The 19,343-nt window shown below is 42.8% G+C and overlaps 1 protein-coding gene across 1 annotated transcript in view; it reads right to left on the bottom strand.

The window, feature by feature from the left end:
* Positions 1-19,343, bottom strand: part of ptk7b (protein tyrosine kinase 7b) — a gene marked incomplete at its 5' end in the record, with an annotated part of 122,682 nt that overhangs the window by 23,156 nt on the left and 80,183 nt on the right. Inside the window, 3 exons of the mRNA XM_043687347.1 lie at positions 1,909-1,989; positions 9,226-9,458; positions 14,232-14,387. Of these exons, the coding sequence (XP_043543282.1) occupies positions 1,909-1,989; positions 9,226-9,458; positions 14,232-14,387 (470 nt within the window). The remainder of the gene's footprint in view (positions 1-1,908; positions 1,990-9,225; positions 9,459-14,231; positions 14,388-19,343) is intronic.

Below are 19,343 nucleotides of genomic sequence, written 5' to 3'. Positions count from 1 at the left end.
ACCTTATAGAGGTTTACAAAATTATGAGGGGCATGGATAGGGTAAATAGGCCATGTCTTTTCCCTGGGGTTGGGGAGTCCAGAGCTAGAGGGCATAGGTTTAGGGTGAGAGGGGAAAGATATAAAAGAGACCTAAGGGGCAACGTTTTCACGCAGAGGGTGGTACGTGTATGGAATGCGCTGCCAGAGGATGTGGTGGAGGCTGGTACAAATGCAATATTTAAGAGGCATTTGGATGGGTATATGAATAGGAAGGGTTTGGAGGGATATGGACCGGGTGCTGGCAGGTGGGACTAGATTGGGTTGAGATATCTGGTCGGCATGGACGAGTTGGACCGATGGGTCTGTTTCCTTGTTGTACATCTCTATGACTATGACTCTATGACTTAGCAATTACACAGAGTGCTGGAAAATTCACAATGTAGCATTTGGTCCAGCAGCTAGCAGTACCTGGGTTGCTATGAGACAAAAACAAATTCAAATCCGGCCAGTTTAAATTATGCCTCAAGATACTAAACTCCAATGAAGTTTGAATTTAGTATTTTGACAATATTAAAACCAATGAAATGATCTAATGCTTTGGGGTATAAAACCCAAAAACAAAAATCGAACAGTTGGACGAGAACTGCCAAGCCATCAACATATGCAGACTCTCTGCAGAATAGCTCTCTTAAAGGTAGCTTTATCTATCAATGACTTATACAACAGAAACCTTAAGAAAAAGAAAAGATGACACAAGAAGATACAAAGAAACGATTCGACAGCTGTTGGTTTTGAAATTTGAATATTTTGGTAAATTTTAATTGAGGGTTTTATTGGACCAGTATTATAGAAGGGAAAGTATAAGATAGGTTAGAGAAAGGAGTTGTAAATAGTTGTTAGCTTTTATTAAAGTCTAACAGAGAATAAAGTTGTTAATTTTTACTTTAAATAGTGACTTTTGGGATAGTTCTTGGCCTCTTGAATTTTCACAGATTACAGCGCGGAGTGAATCTTTTCTGGGTTGCTGGTTTAAATCAGCAGAGGGGTTTTCCCTGTGTCGTAACACTCTAAACTCCTTAAATTCCACAACTCTCAGAAATCTGCGCTCCTCTATTTTATTTTAACCTCAGTCAATTTGATTTAAATTGCTCCATCATTGCTCCTTCAGCTATGCCTTCAACTATATATGCATCAAGCTCTTCTACCTTAATTTTCCCCATTGAAATCTCCTTAAAATCTGATCTTGTGTGTACAATGTCATACTTCATTTTATAATGTTCCTGTGAAGTGCTTTGTTACAGAATAGAGGATCTTGCATTCAATTCTAAGATCTGTGTTGAGGCAATCAGTTTAAGTGATCCGGGCAGGGGAATCAACCCAGATTCCTACTTCCGATTGCTGTCCTCCAACATGCTGGAAGGGCAACTGTAGGGTGGTATCAAGTGAACATGGAATTGAACTTAGCAGTAGCCATTTCCATAATCAACCGGTGACTTAAACCCACAATCTTGGATGTTGTGTAAAAAAATACGCAACTGGGCAAGGCCCCAGAGGGCTGAAGGGAACTATATATCACCAAATGTCAAGGAGAGAGGGAGGAAAAAAACATTGAGCTCAACAATCACTTGTTGATTATCCATCAATGCACCTCCACATTCTGAAGAACTTATGACAGGATTTCAATGTGTACAAGTGACATTATCATGGTTTTCTTTCAAATTTTGTAAGATCACAGTACAGCACAGACGTATTGGAGTCTCCAGAGCACTTATCCACCTGGCTTAAGGCTCGTTTGTATATGCATATGTTGTGATCATATATGGAAATCTAGCTGTCTTCAAATGGCTCCATTCCCAAAACAATAAACCAATTTTTCAAATGACACTTTAAATGATTTAAAAATATCAAATAATTCTTAGTTAATTACCTTCTGTTTTGTATTTAATGATTGAGATTTAATCTTTTCTTCTTTGCCTTTTGCAATACGCAGGAACTGTTTCAGATCGCCCTGAAAAACAAATTGTAAAATTGAAATGTTCAGCACTGCTAGAGTAAGATTTTTGTCAGGACACCATCACCAAACATCAAAACAGAAGAGCATGAAGTACCCTTACAAGTATAATAAATCCCACCCTTACTTCAGATTTACTTCACATTTGAATTTAGACACTATAATTACAACAGTATTAGCTTAAGTTACTATTGGCATACAAAACAACCAGTTACTTCAGTGGCTAAATGGTTAGTGTTGTTCATACTAATTATAACAGTTCAGGGCATGAGAGAAGTTGAGGGGCAAGAGGTAGAGGGGTGAGACTCTGGGGAGGCAAGGGGCATGAGGAGTGTGGAGAGGGGCAAAGGGGTAAAGAGCTAAATTGAGTGAGACAGGCCCAGAGGGGTAGGGATCATGGGCAAAGGGAAAATAGAGGGAGATACAGGTAGGGAGAGGCTGTGCCGGAAGTGGAGATAGGAGACAGAGAAAGAGAAGGGATAAAAGGGGAGCATTTGAGGAGGGGGAAGCGATGGGATTTGTGAAAAGAGTGGAGACCATAAAACACAGGAACAGAAATTTGGTTGATCACGTCCATTCTGCATTTCAATGACATCATGGCTAACCAAACAATCCTGAACTCCAATTTCTTTCTTTTGCTTCATAGCCCTTGATTACTTTACTGATTAAAAATCTGTCCTTTTTAGTCTAGAATGCTTAAAGACCCAGCCTTAACAGCTCTCTGTGGTAAAGAATTCCACAGATTCACCACCCTCAAAAAAGATTCTCCCATCTCAGTCTAAAATTAGTGACTCCCTTCTCTGACATTATGCCCTCTGGTTCTAGACTCTCCCACAAGGGAAACAACCACTCTGTAGTCCCCAAGAATTTTAAATATTTCAATAACGGTTCTTCTCGTTTATCTAAACGCCAACTACAAAGCCAACCTACTCAACCCCTCATAAAAAATAGCATCCATACCTGGTATCAGGCTAGTGAACCTTCTCTCGACAGTAAGGAAACCAACCTTTTGGTCCAACTCTTCAATGCTGACCAGATTGCCCAAACTAAACTCGCCCCATTTGTCTGCATTTGGCTCATATCCCTCTAAACCTTTCCTATTCATGCACCTGTCCAATTGTCTTTTAAAGGTTGTAGTTGTACCTACTTCCAACACTTCCTCTGGTAGTTCGTTACACATACACACCATCCTGCATGTGAAAAACGTGCCCCTCAGGTCCCTTTTAGATCTTTCCCCTCTCACCTTAAACTTATGCCTTATCCCAGAGGGAAAAAACTTTAACTATTCACTTTACCTATGCCTCTCATAATTTTATAAACCTCAAAAGGTTACTCCAGGGAAAAAAGGTCCCAGCTTCCCCTTTAACTCAAACCCTCCAGTCTTGGTCACATTCTTGTAAAATCTTTTCTGAACCCTTTTCAGTTTAATAACATCCTTCTAGTAAGGGGATCAAAACTGTTCACAGTATTCTAGATGTGGTCTGATTAGTGTCTTGTATTGTTTTATCAAAATGTCATTATTATTATACTCCATTCCTTTGAAATAAATGCTAACGGATCATTTGCCTTCCATAATATCCCTTGAACTTGGATGCTAGCTTTTTTTGATTCATGGATGAGGCCTCCCAAATTCCTCTTCTGTTGCATTCTACAGTCTTTGCCCATTTAAAAAAAATATTCAGTGCTTCTATTCTTGTGCCAAAGTGCATAACCTGACATTTTCCCACGTTGTATTTCATCTGCCAGGTTTTTGTCCACTCACAACTTATTTATATCCTTCTGTTAACTCTTTGTTTCATTCTCTCCTTGCCTTCCCACTTTTTTTTTAACATTTGCAAATTTGGTTATGGCAGGACATTCGCTTCAGCCACTCAAGTCATCAAAAAGTATTAAGTTGTTGGGGCCCCAACACAAGCTCTATGGCACTCCACCAGTTACCATGCTGATGATGCTTCTTTTGCCTCAACTCTGTTTTCTATTAGTTAGCCAAACCTCTATCCATGTTAACGTAATTACCCCAATGCAATGAGTCCTTAATCAGTAATCTTATGTGCAGTGCCTTATCAAATGATGTTGGAAATCCAAATATGTACTGGTTCCCTTTATCTATTCTGCTTTTTACCTCCTCAAAGACCTGCAATAAATTTGTCAGGCAAGATTTCCCCTTCAGGAAGTCATGCTGACACTACAATTCTAAGCTGTGCATTTCCAAATGGCTTGTGATCAAATCCTTTATAGTAAACTCAATACTTTCTTAACAATAAATGTGAAGCTTGTGTTTCTTTTTTTGTCTCCTTCACTTTTTGAATCATGGCATTAAATTGGCAGTTTTCTAGTCCTCTAAAATGTTTCCAGAATCTAAGGATTCCTGGAAGATCACGACTAGAGCATCCACCTTCTCTTTATTACTTCATTTAAAATATTAAGATATAACCCATTGAAATGTCGATTCTCCTGCCCCTCAGAGGCTGCCTGACCTGCTGTGCTTTTCCAGCACCACATTCTCGACTATAACCCATCAGATTCAGGGGATTTACCAGCCTTGAGCCCCATTAATGTCTCTATCACTTTTCCTCTATTGATAGTGCTTTATTGCCGCTTCTCCCCTTAGTCACTATATTATTTAGTGTGTTTGGAATGCCGTTAGCATCTCCGATTGTGAAGACTGATGCAAAGCACCACATTTGTTCAACTCCTCTGTTATCCTGGCTCTCCCCATCATTTCTCCAGCTTCTGTCTCTAGGAGCACAATGTTCACTGCTGCCTCCCATTTCTTTTTTACATATCTGAAGTGCATACTGTCCATTTTGATGTTTCTTGCTTGTCTACCTTCATAGTTTATTTTCTCCCTCTATTGCTTTTGTGATCATAAAATCTCTACTGTGCAGAGATAGGCCATTTCGCCTAGCGAGTCTGCACCAACCCTTTGAACAGCACCCCACCCAGACCCAGGTGCTGTAAGGCAGCAATACTAACTATTGTACCACATCTTTTGGGTACCATCTTTTGTTGGTTTCTACAAGCTTCACAATCCTCTGATATACCACTAATCTTTACCATGTTTTACGCTTGTTCCTTCAATTTGAAACTTCCCTAGATTTTGCTGGTTAACCAAGCTTGGCTTATCCCCTTCCGAGAACTGTCCTTCCTCAATGGGATCTCTCTGAGTCCTGAGCTCAATGTTAGGTTGGCCATTGTTCACCATTGGTAAGGACTTGAAATGAAAACTCTTCTCTTCACAGGTGTTGACAGACCTGTTGAATTTCTCCAGAAATTTCTGTTTTTGTGTTTTCATTATACATTGTGATTTCAGCAAATTTAGTTACCATGCATTTGATTCTTTCATCCAAGAAATTGAGATAAATTGTAAATAACAGACCCCAAACTGATGCCTGTAATACTCAATTAATCACATCTTGCCAACTGTAAATGACTCAATTATGCCTACTCGGTGCTTTCTATTGAATAACCAATCATCTTATTCAGAGTAACCTGTTAAAATTCCACCCTCTCCTCCCACACTGAATTCTTTAAAGATAGTAACCTTTCATATGGCATTCTGTCAAATGCCCTTTGAAAGTCCAAGTCCAGCACATCTACAGGTTCCCCTTTGTCCATGTTGTCTGTTGTCCTTAAAGTACAGGATGAACGCCAGATTCGCGAAGTCGGTTTCTACAGTTTCACATACCATGGCCCAAACATATTACAGGGAATGTTCCAGAACCAGGGACAGGGGGCTGCCGGGAATGTAAATTTCCCATTTTAATGGATGGGTTCGCACCTATCTGCAGTTTTCGGCTTCTGCGGTAGGTCTTGGAATATATCCCCCATAGGTACGGGGGGACTACTATAATCCAATACATCAGTCAAATATAATTTCCCTTCCATAAAACATGCTGACTCTGCCTGATTCCAAGTCTTCTTAGTGCTCCATTATGACCTCATAAACAGATTACAGTTTCCTATGGCAAATGTTAAGCTTACTCATCTGCAGTATCCTGTTTTCTAACTTGCTCTTTTGCTGATTAGAGTAGTCAAATTCACTATCTTCCAATCTGATGGAATTTTTCCAAAATCTAGGAAATTCAAACTAATGCATCAATCTACAAACTCAAGTGTTAAAAATTTATTTTTATTTATAGATTCAAAGTTTGGGTGAAGATTTGTAGCTCGGGTGCTCGTTGTTGTGGTTATGTTCGCCGAGCTGGAAATTTTTGTTGCAAACGTTTCGTCCCCTGTCTAGGTGACATCCTCAGTGCTTGGGAGCCTCCTGTGAAGCGCTTCTGTGGTGTTTCCTCCGGCATTTATAGTGGCCTGTCCCTGCCGCTTCCGGTTGTCAGTTTCAGCTGTCCGCTGTAGTGGCCGGTATATTGGGTCCAGGTCGATGTGTTTGTTGATGGAGTTTGTGGATGAGTGCCATGCTTCTAGGAATTCCCTGGCTGTTCTTTGTTTGACTTGCCCTATAATGGTAGTGTTGTCCCAGTCGAATTCATGTGCTTGTCGTCTGCGTGTGTGGCTACTAAGGATAGCTGGTCGTGGCGTTTCGTGGCTAGTTGATGTTCATGGATGTGGATCGTTAGCTGTCTTCCTGTTTGTCCTATATAGTGTTTTGTGCAGTTCTTGCATGGGATTTTGTACACTACATTACGTTAGACAGCTAACGTGGCTGAGCACTTTAACTCCCCCTCCCACTCCGCCAAGGACATGCAGGTCCTTGGCCTCCTCCATCGCCAGACCATGGCAACACGACGCCTGGAGGAAGAGCGCCTTCCGCCTAGGAACCCTCCAACCACAAGGGATGAATGCAGATTTCTCCAGCTTTCACATTTTCCCTCCCCCCCCACCTTATCTCAGTCCCAACTCTCAGACTCAGCACCACCTTCTTGACCTGCAATCTTCTTCCCGACCTCTCCGCCCCCACCCCCTTTCTGGGCTATCACCCTCACCTTAACGTCCTTCCACCTATCGTATTCCCAATGCCCCTCCCCCAAGTCTCTCCTCCCTACCTTTTATCTTAGCCTGCTTGGCACACCCTCCTCATTCCTGAAGAAGGGCTTATGCCCGAAACGTCAATTCTCCTGCTCTTTGGATGCTGCCTGACCTGCTGCGCTTTTCCAGCAACACATTTTTCAGCTTACAGGACTAAACTAATTTTCTTCCTTTATGCTCGGTACAACTCAACCAGTGGTGAATTTTCTACCTTGAATCACAATGATTCCAATTTAGTTAGCACTCCTTGTTGCCACACTCAGTCACAATTGTCTCATGTTAACAGAGTAGTAATTCACCGATTTGATTTTTCCTGCATTTCATGGACAGGACATAGCTAGGAAATTTTCAAATTTACAGGTGGGTACGATGTGAGGGCTGATAGCCATTTTTTGTGTCCAACAATCTCAATCGTTTCAAAGTCATGTACAGTGAATCAAATTGGCTGAAGACTGAATACTATGATGCTGAGGATCTTAGTGGGCGGCACGGTGGCACAGTGGTTAGCACTGCTGCTTCACAGCGCCTGAGACCAGGGTTCAATTCCCGCCTCAGGCGACTTTCTGTGTGGAGTTTGCACATTCTCCCTGTGTCTGCGTGGGTTTCCTCCGGGTGCTCCGGTTTCCTCCCACAATCCAAAAATGTGCAGGATTAGGTGAACTGGCCATACTAAATTGTCCGTAGTGTTAGGTGAAGGGGTAAATGTAGGCGAATAGGTCTGGGTGGGTTACGCTTCGGCGGGTCGGTGTGGACTTGTTGGGCTGAAGGGCCTGTTTCCACACTGTAATTAATCTAATCTAATCTAATCTAATCTAAAGTACAAGATGGATTACCCCATACTACTTCTGGTGCAAATGTTTTAATCCTAGTCTTTTACACTACTCGGCTGGGTGTCCCCATCATTAGAGATGGGAATGCTTGTGCTCCTCCAGACAGCACTTTCTCAATATACATATAAGCCTCACTCAAGTCAAATGAGTGGGTGTCAAACCCACAACCTTCTGAAGTTAGAGTTACCATTGAGTCAAGCTTGTCACCAAGACTGAACAAATGTGTAGTATCAGTTGAGATGGATTAGCAAGCATTCATGATTTACAAACTATTCCATCAAACTTGGCTCAACAACTTCTTCAGAATTAAGGCAATGGTATATTTACAATAACAGATAATAAGCTTTTTGGTTCTCAATTAGAAGTGGAATTTTCAATTACAAACGTGCACAGAAATTGTGCTGGATTATTTTTCAACACACACCAGTAACATCTTCCAAACTGCAAGCGGGCATCAGAGCCGTCCTGCTTTTGCCACGGGACTATGCCTACATCAGGAAATAATAAGAATTCATTTTGTGTTTTAAACAGCAGTCCCAGCTTTAAACCCACAGAACTCAGCAGCTGCCGGTCCGCCCACGTGACCGGGAGATAGGAGACAGAGGACAGATAAAATCCACACTATACCAACACTACCCATGACACTACCTCACCGTACTCTCCCTTTCCTGCATTTACAAACACAACAGCAAAGACTGAATAATGCGATAAATTTACAACATGCAGAACCATATGTCAACAAGGAATTTTTTTTGATAATCTATGTTTTGGAGAAAGCAAAATTCCACACTTTGCAGACTAACAGTTGAAATTCACTAGAACCACTGTCTCTACCTCACTTTTATCAATCCCTTTGGCTTTGGCCAAGAAGACCTCACCGTACTCTCCCTTTCCTGCATTTACAAATGCAACAGCAAAACCCCGGAATTAATTAATATGGAAACCCATCTCCTAATCACATCAAGAGACTGATATCAGACCAATACACACCAACACCACAAGGGAACAAAGGGGGGTGATAGCCCCTGCCCTCACAGAGAGAGACAAGCAGATAATACCCGGACCCGTTTTACATAAACCAATTAGCACCCTGTTGGACGTGCCCTGCAACTCTCCTGGGATGGCAGGAAACATTCTATTTGCACCTACTCCAGTGATGATGGGGAACTATCATGCCATTCATCCTCAAATTCCACACATCCTGACAACTAAAAGTATATATGTAGCTGCGTGCGGGAATAGCAGAGCAGCCGAGATTCAGACCTCGGTTGGTCTCCGCCAGCGTTACTTTAGCAATAAACGTTACCGATTGTTGAACCGCACTCTGGGCTCGGACTGATATCATTTCATCCGCGCTAACAATTCCAAACCAAATGAGCAAGGTAATGGAGAATCTGCCCTTTGAGCTTCTTACCAGATCGACATATTCAGTGATCATGTAGTGTGGCTCCATTTCACGGCACAGTCCTAGCAGTTTCACGACATTGTTGTGGTTCATCTTGCTAAACATCTCAAATTCTCGACGGAATTCCAGCTGTAGTTGTTCATCCCGTGTAGTCAGACTTTTCACTAGAACCACTGTCTCTACCTCACTTTTATCAATCCCTTTGGCTTTGGCCAAGAAGACCTCACCGTACTCTCCCTTTCCTGCATTTACAAACACAACAGCAAAGACTGAATAATGCGATAAATTTACAACATGCAGAACCATATGTCAACAAGGAATTTTTTTTGATAATCTATGTTTTGGAGAAAGCAAAATTCCACACTGTGGAGACAAACAGTTGAAATTAGACACACCATTAAAGAGAGATCTTTTTATTATTTGTTTATCACTGGCATCACTGGCAAAGCCAGCACTTGTTAACCATCCTTCATTGCTCTCAAGAAGCTGCTTTTTTGAAACACTGCGGTTCTTTGGAATGTAAATACACCCAAAGTGCTGTGAGAAAGGGAGCTCGAAGATTTTCACCAATAGACAGTGAAGGAACGCAACATATTTTCAAGTCAAGACTGCATGCAGTTTGGAGGGGCCAGGCATCTACTACCCTTGTCCTTCTAGATGGTAGGTGTCACAAGTTTGAAAGGTGCTAATGAGACTGAGTGAGTTATTACATTGCATCTGTGGATGGTTCACTCTACTGTTATTATATGTCAATGGTGAAGGGAGCAATTGTTTAAGGTGGTGGATATGGTGCCAAAATACCGCCGTTTTGTCATGGATGGTGCTGAGCTTCATGTGTTAAGTCATGTTATCCAGGAAAGTGGAGAGTATTTCATCAAACTCCTGAATTGTGCCCTGTAGATGTTGAGAGAAAGTAAGGACTGCAGATGCTGGTGATCAAAGTCAAAAGTGTGGCACTGGAAAAGCACAGCAGGCCAGGCAGCATCTGAGGAACAGCAAAGTTGATGTTTCAAGCACAAATGTCAACTCTCCTGCTCCTCGTATGCTGCCTGACATGTTTTGCTTTTCCAGTACCACACCTTTGTAGATGTTGGGCAGGCAGTGGAGAATAGGAAGTTAGTTAATCATTGCAGAATTCCTAGCCTCTGGACTGTACTTAAGAGTAATACAACACGGAAACAGACTTTTCAATCTAACTCATCCATGCTGACCAGATATCCTAACCTAATCTAGTCCCATTTGCCAGCACTTGGCCCATATCCCTTTAATATCCCTTCCTATTCTTATACTCATCCAGCTGCCTTTTAAATGTTGAGATTTGTACTAGCCTCCACCACTTCCTCTGGCACTCAATTCATACATACACCACTCTTTGCTTGAAAAAGTGTCCCCTTAGGTCCCGTGTAAATTTTTCCCCTCTTACCCTAAACCTATGCCCTCTAGTTCTGGACTCCGCTATCCAAAAGAAAATACCTTGACTATTTATCCTATCCATGTCCCTCATGATTTTACAAATCTCTATAAGGTCACCACTCAGCCTCCAATGCTCCAGGGAAAACAGCCCCAACCTATTCAGCATCTCCCTGTAGCTGGGGCTTAGCAGTTCTCCTCTCAACTGTTCAATTTTCCACGGTCTTATACCCCCAAAGCATCAGATTCTGTCATTGTCAATACAGAGGAACCTCGATTATCCGAATATAAATTATCCAAATTTTGGATTATCCGAAGATCTCAAGGTCCTGATAAAAACATTATGTCAAAGCGGTGTTTCCAACACTGATGCGTCTTTTGTTTACATTGATTAAAAATGAATTCGGCTTACTGAAAAGTTGCCGAGAACAGTCCTGGACATCGATGGGAGCCCAGGCACCGTCTCCAAATGATTGACTGCCACCCCCTCTCCCTACATTTTCCCTGGAGTTCTTCACAGGGGTGTACCTTAAACCCCCCTTCCCCAGATAATCTCTCCAACATTGTCCTGCACAGTGTAAAGGTGGAACTTGTCAAAACGTTGCAGTGAAAAGTTGTGTGTATGGCTGTATATTTATATATGTTTATGGGTGTGTAAGAGAGTGTGCTATTTGAGAGTCGCGCCCTCCTCCCCCCCACCAAAGGCAGCAGCAGTCTTGCTGTTGGTTTCCAGTCTGGCTGCCCCGGAAGGGTGGATGGTTGGGGAGTGGGGAGGTTGCGGAAGGTAGGCAGGGACACGCATGCAGCATGCTGCTGTCTAGTCTCCTGAACAGGGAGCAGATTTAGCAAGTGCTGTCTATGTCAATCCCATTGAACTGATTGGGGGTGGGAGGGAAAGGTTTCAGCAATGCTGCAGATCCCTTACACACAAGTGTGTGTCTGCTCAGAAACAAACCCTGAGACAGAGAGAGGGAAAGACAGGCAGAGCGAGGAAAAAGGAAACTTCAGAGCCCAGGAGGCGAGGCATTGAATCAGTTATCTGAATAATCAATTATCCGAACGAAATACTGCCCGCCCATCTCATTCAGAAAATCAAGGTTCCTCTGTACACTAAATTCAAACTGGATTGGAGTTTGGCATTTTTCAAGGTATAATTTAAACTGATTGGCTGAATTCAAATTTGTTTGTCTCCAGGCAATGAGCTAATCAAGTGTATGACCAAGTGTCATATTGTTACCTTAATGAGAACACTTGGTGCTGTGTCTGGTAGTTCTGCTGCTTTTAACTCTCTTAAAGTACACCCACATCTTCATAACAGTGCCAATCATTGATTTCAGTTTTGCTAGGGTTTCTTGATGTCACATTCTGTCAAATACAGCCTTGATGTCAAAAGCAAGGAGAAAGTAAAGACTGCAGATGCTGGGGATCAGAGTAGAAAAGTGTGGTGCTGGAAAAGCACAGCCAGTCAGGCAGGCAGCATCCGAGGAGCAGATGAATCAACGTTTTGAGCATAAGCCCTTCATCAGGTAATCCTCAGAATTTTGATTGCGGGGATTCAGGAATGTTTGTGTCATGAATTTCAAAGCAAAGTAATAAGATTGTGTTTTTGTTTTAAAAGAGGTGGTCATTGCCTGACACTTATGCATTCTGGGTTGAGTCCAACAACTACAACCATCTTCCTTTGCGCTATATATAATTCCAACCACTAGAAAGCTTTCCTCTGATGTTGGATTGCCTCCTTGTCATACTTGGTCAAATATAAAAACAAAAATTGCTGGAAAATTTCAGCAGATCTAGCAGCATCTGTGGAGAGATATCAGAGTTAACATTTCAGGTCCAGTGACATTTCTTGATCACAGAACACACATTTGGTCAAATGCTGCCTTGACGTTAAGTGTAATCATTTAGCTCAATTTTTTTGTCCATGTTTGGAACAAGGCGATAATGAGGTCACGACCAGAGTGACGTTGGTGAAACCTAAACTGTGCATAAGCAGGTTACTGCTGAGCAAGTACCACTTCTTCAGATCGTCGACTCCTTGCATTACCGTGCTGATAGTCGAGAGTGATATAACAGTAACTGGCCTTGCTGAATTTGTCACACTTTTTTTGTACAGGATACCTGTTGGTTATTTTCCAGATTGACAGGTAAATGTTAGTATTGTATCAGTACTGAAACAACTTAGCTAGGGCATTCAGATAGCCTGGAATACAAATGTTCAGTACTTGTTTGAATGCATGGCTTTACATTATTCTGTGTCTTTTGCTGCTTTTTGACATCACATGGATGGCACTGAATTGTCTGAAGACTGGCATGCTATGCTTGGGCCCTCAGATGGTGGCCTCAATGGATCATAGGCACTTTTGACTGAAGATGGTTCAAATGCTTCAGCCTTTTTGCTCTGATGTACTGAGATGCATTGCCATTAAGGAGGTGGTTATTAATGGAGCCTCCTCCTGTTTGCTGTTTATTGTTCACCACTTATGACTTAATGTGGCAGGACAGGAGAGTTTAGATCTGATCAGTTGATTGTGGGATTGCTTGGTCCTGTTTATTATATACTATTTCTGCTGTTTAGCATGCCAGTGGCCCTGTGCTGTAGCTCCATTAGGTTGACACCAGAGTTTAAGGTATGCCTGGTGTTGCTACTGTCATGCCCGCCTAAACTATTTACTGCATCAGATTTAGTTCCCTTGGCTTCATGGTAATAGCAGTGGGTTATGCCAGGCCATGAAGATACAGATTGTGGTTAGATACAATACTCATTTTTTTTGGTGCACAAATCTCCAAAACCAGAAGTCAAATCATTAGCATGCCAAGTGACATGCGTGGAACCTCAGAGCAAGACAGAATGTTGGTTATCTACAATCCTGTTACTGCTAGTGACCAACATTGCCTCACAGATGACTAACTCTGAATTGATAGATCGGTTCAAAATCTGGCCAATCTGGTATGGTTTTAGAGCCATGCAACTTTGGAGTTTAAAAGGATGAGAGGTGACTTTACTGAAACATACAAGATTCTTAGTGTGATAGTGTAGATGCGGAAAGGCTGTTTCCCCTTGTGGGACAGGCTAGAAGCAGATGGCATAATCTCAGAGCAATGGGCTGCTCACTTAAGACAGAGATGTGGAGGAGTTTCTTCTGAGGGTCATGAATATGGAATTCTTGATTGCAAAGGGGTGTTGGATGCTGGATCATTGATTGGATCCCACTGAACAGATTCGATGGGCTGAATGGCCAACATTTTCGTACTTCACCTTAGTCTTTGGTCTTAACTCAGTGAAGCAGTGTAAAGAAAGACATTGTCTCCACAAGTACGGCATATCGGTCACGGGCACAAAAGGAAAATTAGTAGGGGGAAAACAAGGTCAAGTAGGTTTTTCTTTCTTGTTGGTTAACTCACCACGTGCTGCTAAGCCACGTTCATAGCTATATTCTTTAAATCACAAGTAACTCAGTGGTCGAGGTGCTACTCAGCTACTCTTAGTAAAAAAGTTCCCCACCTAGAGTACATTCTTGCTATCCTCAATGTTTTACCGAGATGGTATCCAAAATGGAGAACTGATTAATTAGTTGAGGACAAGTCATGTCTTCACAACATACCCAAGGTTGTGATTGCCTTCAGATTTGAACGAGGGTAGTGTAGTTTATCATTCATGCTGTGGCGCTTGTTAGACATGACAGTCATACTCATGTTGTTAATGGATGCCTCTTCCTGAATCTCAGCTGTTAGCTGACCATTTTGCTGCAAAGTCCCACCTACATGTTGGAAAAGAAAAACAAGCTGTCAAAACATGTATTTAAGCCAGGTACTTGTACCACAGTAATCCTTTATACGCAGAGAAATTCATACACAAAAGGACTAACCTTTTGCATACCTCAGTGCTTTCCACTCAGTAGAGTACAAGTAGTCACTGTTATACCATCAAAAATGCAGCAATTAACTTGTACTCATGCTTCGATAAACATTTTAAAAAATAAGTCAAAATATTAAAGATTCTGATTAAGGGATAACTATTGACTAGGCTGCCAGAGAAAGAGGACTTTGAAAGAAAAAGGCATGAGATCATTCTCATTCACCTGGGTAGGAGGGGGGGCACACTTGTTTTAACATCTCATCTGAAAACCAGTACCTCAAACAATGTAGGACCTGCTTGGTATTACACTGCAGAGTCTGATTTTGTTTACAAATCATGAGACCACAACTTTTGATTCAGTGGCAATGCTGCATCCAACCAAGCCTCAGCTGAAAATAGGTATCCAATTCTGATAGCTATTATTTACTCATTTTTAAAAAACATTAGTTACTGCATAGTATAACAGCACTCCATTTGTGATTTAACTATTTGGCCCATCACATCTGTGCCTCCATGCTCCAACAGGAAGATATCTAGAACATAGAACAGTACAGTACAGTACAGGCCCTTCAGCCCTCAATGTTGTACCAACCTCTTATCCTACACTAAGATCAAATTAACCTACATGCCTTTCATTTTACTATCATCCACATGCTGATCCAAGAGTTGCTTAATAGTCCCTAATGTATCTGACTCTACTACCATTGCTGGCAGCACATTCCACACACCCATCACTCCCTGTGTAAAGAACCTCCCTCTGACATCTCCCTTGAACCTTCCTCCAATGACCTTAAAAGTACTCCCCCTTGTGACATCCATTTCTGCCCTGGGAAAAAGTCTCTGACTACTCACTCCAACCTCTCAACATTTTGTACACCTCTATCAAGTCGCCTCTCATCCTTCTGCACTCCAATGAGAAAAACCTTAGCTCCCTCAACTTTCCTTCATAAGACAAGCCCTCTAATCCGGGCAGCATCCTAATAAACCTCCTCTACATCCTCTCTAAAGCTTCTACATCTTTCCCAAAATGAGGTGACCAGAATTGAACACAATATTCCAAGTGTGGTCGAAGCAGGGCTCGATAGAGCTGCAGCATAACCTCATGGCTCTTAAACTGAATCCCCCTGTTAATGAAAGTCAACACCCCATACGCCTTCTTAACAACCCTATCAACTTGGGTGGTAACTTTGAGGGATCCATGCACATGGACCCAAGATCCCTCTGTTCCTCCACACTGCCAAGAATCCTGCCTTTAACTCTGTATTCTGCACTCAAATTTGACCCTCCAAAAAGATTCACCACACTTTTACAGGTTGAACTCCATCTGCACTTCTCAGCCTAGTTCTGCATCTTGTCAACGTTCCACTGCAACCTACAACACCCTCCACACTACCCTCAACTCCACTGATCTTCATGTCATCAGTGAACTTACTCTTCCAAGTCATTTCCACTTCCTCATCCAAGTCATTTACAAAAATCACAGAGCTGAGATCCCAGAACACATCCCTGCGAAACACCACTGGTCACTGAGCTCCAGGCTGAATACTTTCCATCTACTACCATCCTCTCTGTTCGAAAGGCCAACCAAATCTGTATCCAGACAGCCAAATGTTGCTGTATCCCATGCCTCCTTACTTTCTGAATGAGCTTACCACGGGGAACCTTATCAAATGCCTTCCTAAAATCCATGTACACTGTATCCACTGCTCTACCTTTATCAATGTGTTTTGTCACATCCTCAAAGAATTCAATAAGGCTTGTGAGGCATGGATGGGTTGCACCTGAACTAGAGGGGCACCAATATCCTGGGCGGGGGGTTTGCTAGAGCTCTCCGGGAGAGTTTAAACTGGTTTGGCAGCGGGGCAGGAACTGGAACTACGGATCAAAGGATGGAGTAGCTAGTGAACAGCCAGATACATCGTGCAGAGTCTGTGAGGAGGGATTATCAATTTATAGGGCAAAGTTGCAGTCAGTGTGATGGGTTGAAGTATGTCTATTTTAATGCAAAAGTGTCCATATTACAGAGGATGAAGTGCTGGATGTCTTGAAATGCAAAAAAGTGGATAAATCCCCAGGACCTGATCAGGTGTACCCTAGAATTCTGAGGGAAGCTAGAGAAATGATTGCTGGGCCTCTTTCTTAGATATTTGTATCATCAACCGGAAGACTGGAAGTTGGCTAATGTGGTGCCACTATTTAAGAAAGGCGGTAAAGACAAGACAGGAAACTATACACCAGTGAGCCTGACGTCAGTAATGGGCAAGTTGTTGGAGGGAAGCCTGAGGGACAGGATGTACATGTATTTGGAAAGGCAAGGACCGATTGGGGATAATCAAAATGGCTTTGTGTGTGGGAAATCATGTCTCACAAACTTGATTGAGTTTTTTGAAGAAGTAACAAAGAGGATTAATGAGGGCAGAGCGGTACATGTGATCTATATGGACTTCAGTAAGGCGTTTGACAAGGTTCCCCATAGGAGACTGGCGAGCAAGATTAGATCTCATGAAATACAAGGAGAACTAGCCATTTGGATGTAGAACTGGCTTGAAGGTAGAAGACAGAGGGTGGTGATGGAGGGTTGTTTTTCAGACTGGAGGCCTGTGACCAGTGGAGTGCCACAAGGATCGGTGCTGGGTCCACCACATTTCATCATTTATATAAATGATTTGGATGTGAGCATAAGAGGTGTAGTTAGTAAGTTTGTAGATGACACCAAAATTGGAGGTTTAGTGGGCAGCAAAGAAGGGTACCTCAGATTACAACAGGATCAGATGGGCCAATGGGCTGAGGAGTGGCAGATGGAGTTTAATTCAGATAAATGCGAGGTGCTGCATTTTGGGAAAACAAATCTTAGCAGGACTTATACACTCAGTGGTAAGGTCCTGTGGAGTGTTGCAGAACAAAGAGAACTTGGAATGCAGTTCTGTAGTTTGTTGAGAGTAGAGTCGTAGATAGATAGATAGATAGTGAAGGCGGCATTTGGTACGCTTTACTTTATTGGTCAGAGTATTGAGTACAGGAGTTGGAAGGTCATGTCGTGGCTGTACAGGACATTCCTTGGGCCACTGTTGGAATACTGCGTGCAATTCTGGTCTCCAAAAAATGTTGCGAAACTTGAAAGGGTTCAGGAAAGATCGACACGGATGTTGCCAGAGTTGGAGGATTTGAGCTGCAGGGAGAGGTTGAATAGGCTCAGGCTGTTTTCCCTGGAGTGTCGGAGGCTGAGGGGTGACGTTATAGAGGTTTACAAAATCAGGAGAGGCATGCATAGGATAAATAGACAAAGTCTTTTCCCTATGGTGGGGGGAGTCTAGAACTAGAGGCCATAGGTTTTGGGTAAGAAGGGAAAGATATAAAAGGGTCCTAAGGGGCAACTTTTTCACACAGAGGATGGTACATGTGTGGAATAGGATACCAGAGGAAGTGGTGGAGGCTAGTACAATTGCAATATCTTACAAGGTATCTGGATGGGTAAATGAATAGGACGGGTTTGCAGGGATTTTGGCCAAGTGCTGGCAGGTGGGACTAGATTGGGTTGGGATATCTGGTCGGCATGGACAAGTTGGACCGAAGGGTCTGTTTCCGTGCTATACATCTCTATGACTATGACTTGAAGTATCGGGAATAAGGGTGATGAACTGGCACGGTGGCAAGCGCTGCTGCCTCACAGCGCCAGAGACCCGGGTTCAATTCCCGCCTCAGGCGACTAACTGTGTGGAGTTTGCACATTCTCCCTGTGTCTGCGTGGGTTTCCTCTGGGTGCTCTGGTTTCCTCCCACAGTCCAAAAATGTGCAGGATGGGTGAATTGGCCATGCTAAATTGCCCGTAGTGTTAGATGAAGGGGTAAATGTAGGGGAATGGGTCTGGGTGGGTTGCGCTTCGGCAGGTCGGTGTGGACTTGTTGGGCTGAAGGGCCTGTTTCCACACTGTAAGTAATCTAATCTAATCACAAAAAAACTTACAGCATGGATCACTGTTTGGCACTATAATGTTGTGGCCATTAGAGAGACTTGGATATCACAGGGATAGGAATGGTTGTCAGATGTTCCAGGGTTTAGATGTTTCAAAAGGAATAGGGGTGTGTGTGTGTGTGTTTGTATATGTGTGTGGGGGTTAAAAAGGTGGGTAAGTGGCATTGCTAATCAGGGATGGTATCATAGCTGCAGAAAGGGAGGTCGCCGAGGAGGGTTTGTCGACAGAGTCAGTATGGATGCAAGTCAGAAACAGGAAAGGTGCAGTCACTTTATTGGGTGTTTTCTACAGATCCTCCAGTAGCAAGAGAGACACAGAAGAGCAGATTGGGAGGCAGAGTTTGGAAAGTTCCTGAGGTAACAGAGTTGTTGTCATGGGTGACTTTAACTTCCCTAATATTGATTGGAACCTCCTTAGTTCAAATAGTTTAGATGAAGCAGTTTTTGTCAGGTGTGTTCAGGAAGGAATCCTGACTCAATATGTAGAATAGGTCGACCAGAGGGGAAGCCATGTTGGAGTTGGTGCTTGGCAATAAACCAGGCCAGATGTCAGATCTGTCGATGGGAGAATATTTCTGTGATAGTGATCACAACTCCCAGACCTTTACTATAGTCATGGAGAGGGATTGGGGCAGAAGGCATGGGAAAGTATTTAATTGGGGGTAGGGGAATTGCAATGCTAACTGGCGTGAACTGGGGCACCTAAATTGGGAACAGATATTCTCAGGGAAATGCACAACAGAAATATGGAGGTTGTTTAGGGAGCACTTGCTGATAGTGCTGGATAGGTTTGTCTCACTGAGGCACGGAAGGAATGGTAGGGTGAAGGAACCTTGGCTGACAAGCGATGTCGAAGATCTAGTCAAGTGGAAGGAGGAAGCTTACT

Source organism: Chiloscyllium plagiosum, chromosome 3 (genome assembly GCF_004010195.1).
Source record: "Chiloscyllium plagiosum isolate BGI_BamShark_2017 chromosome 3, ASM401019v2, whole genome shotgun sequence".
Classification (NCBI taxonomy): Eukaryota; Metazoa; Chordata; class Chondrichthyes; order Orectolobiformes; family Hemiscylliidae; genus Chiloscyllium; species Chiloscyllium plagiosum.
The sequence above is the reverse complement of the archived record's forward strand: the minus strand, read 5'-3'. Positions and strand labels throughout refer to the sequence as shown.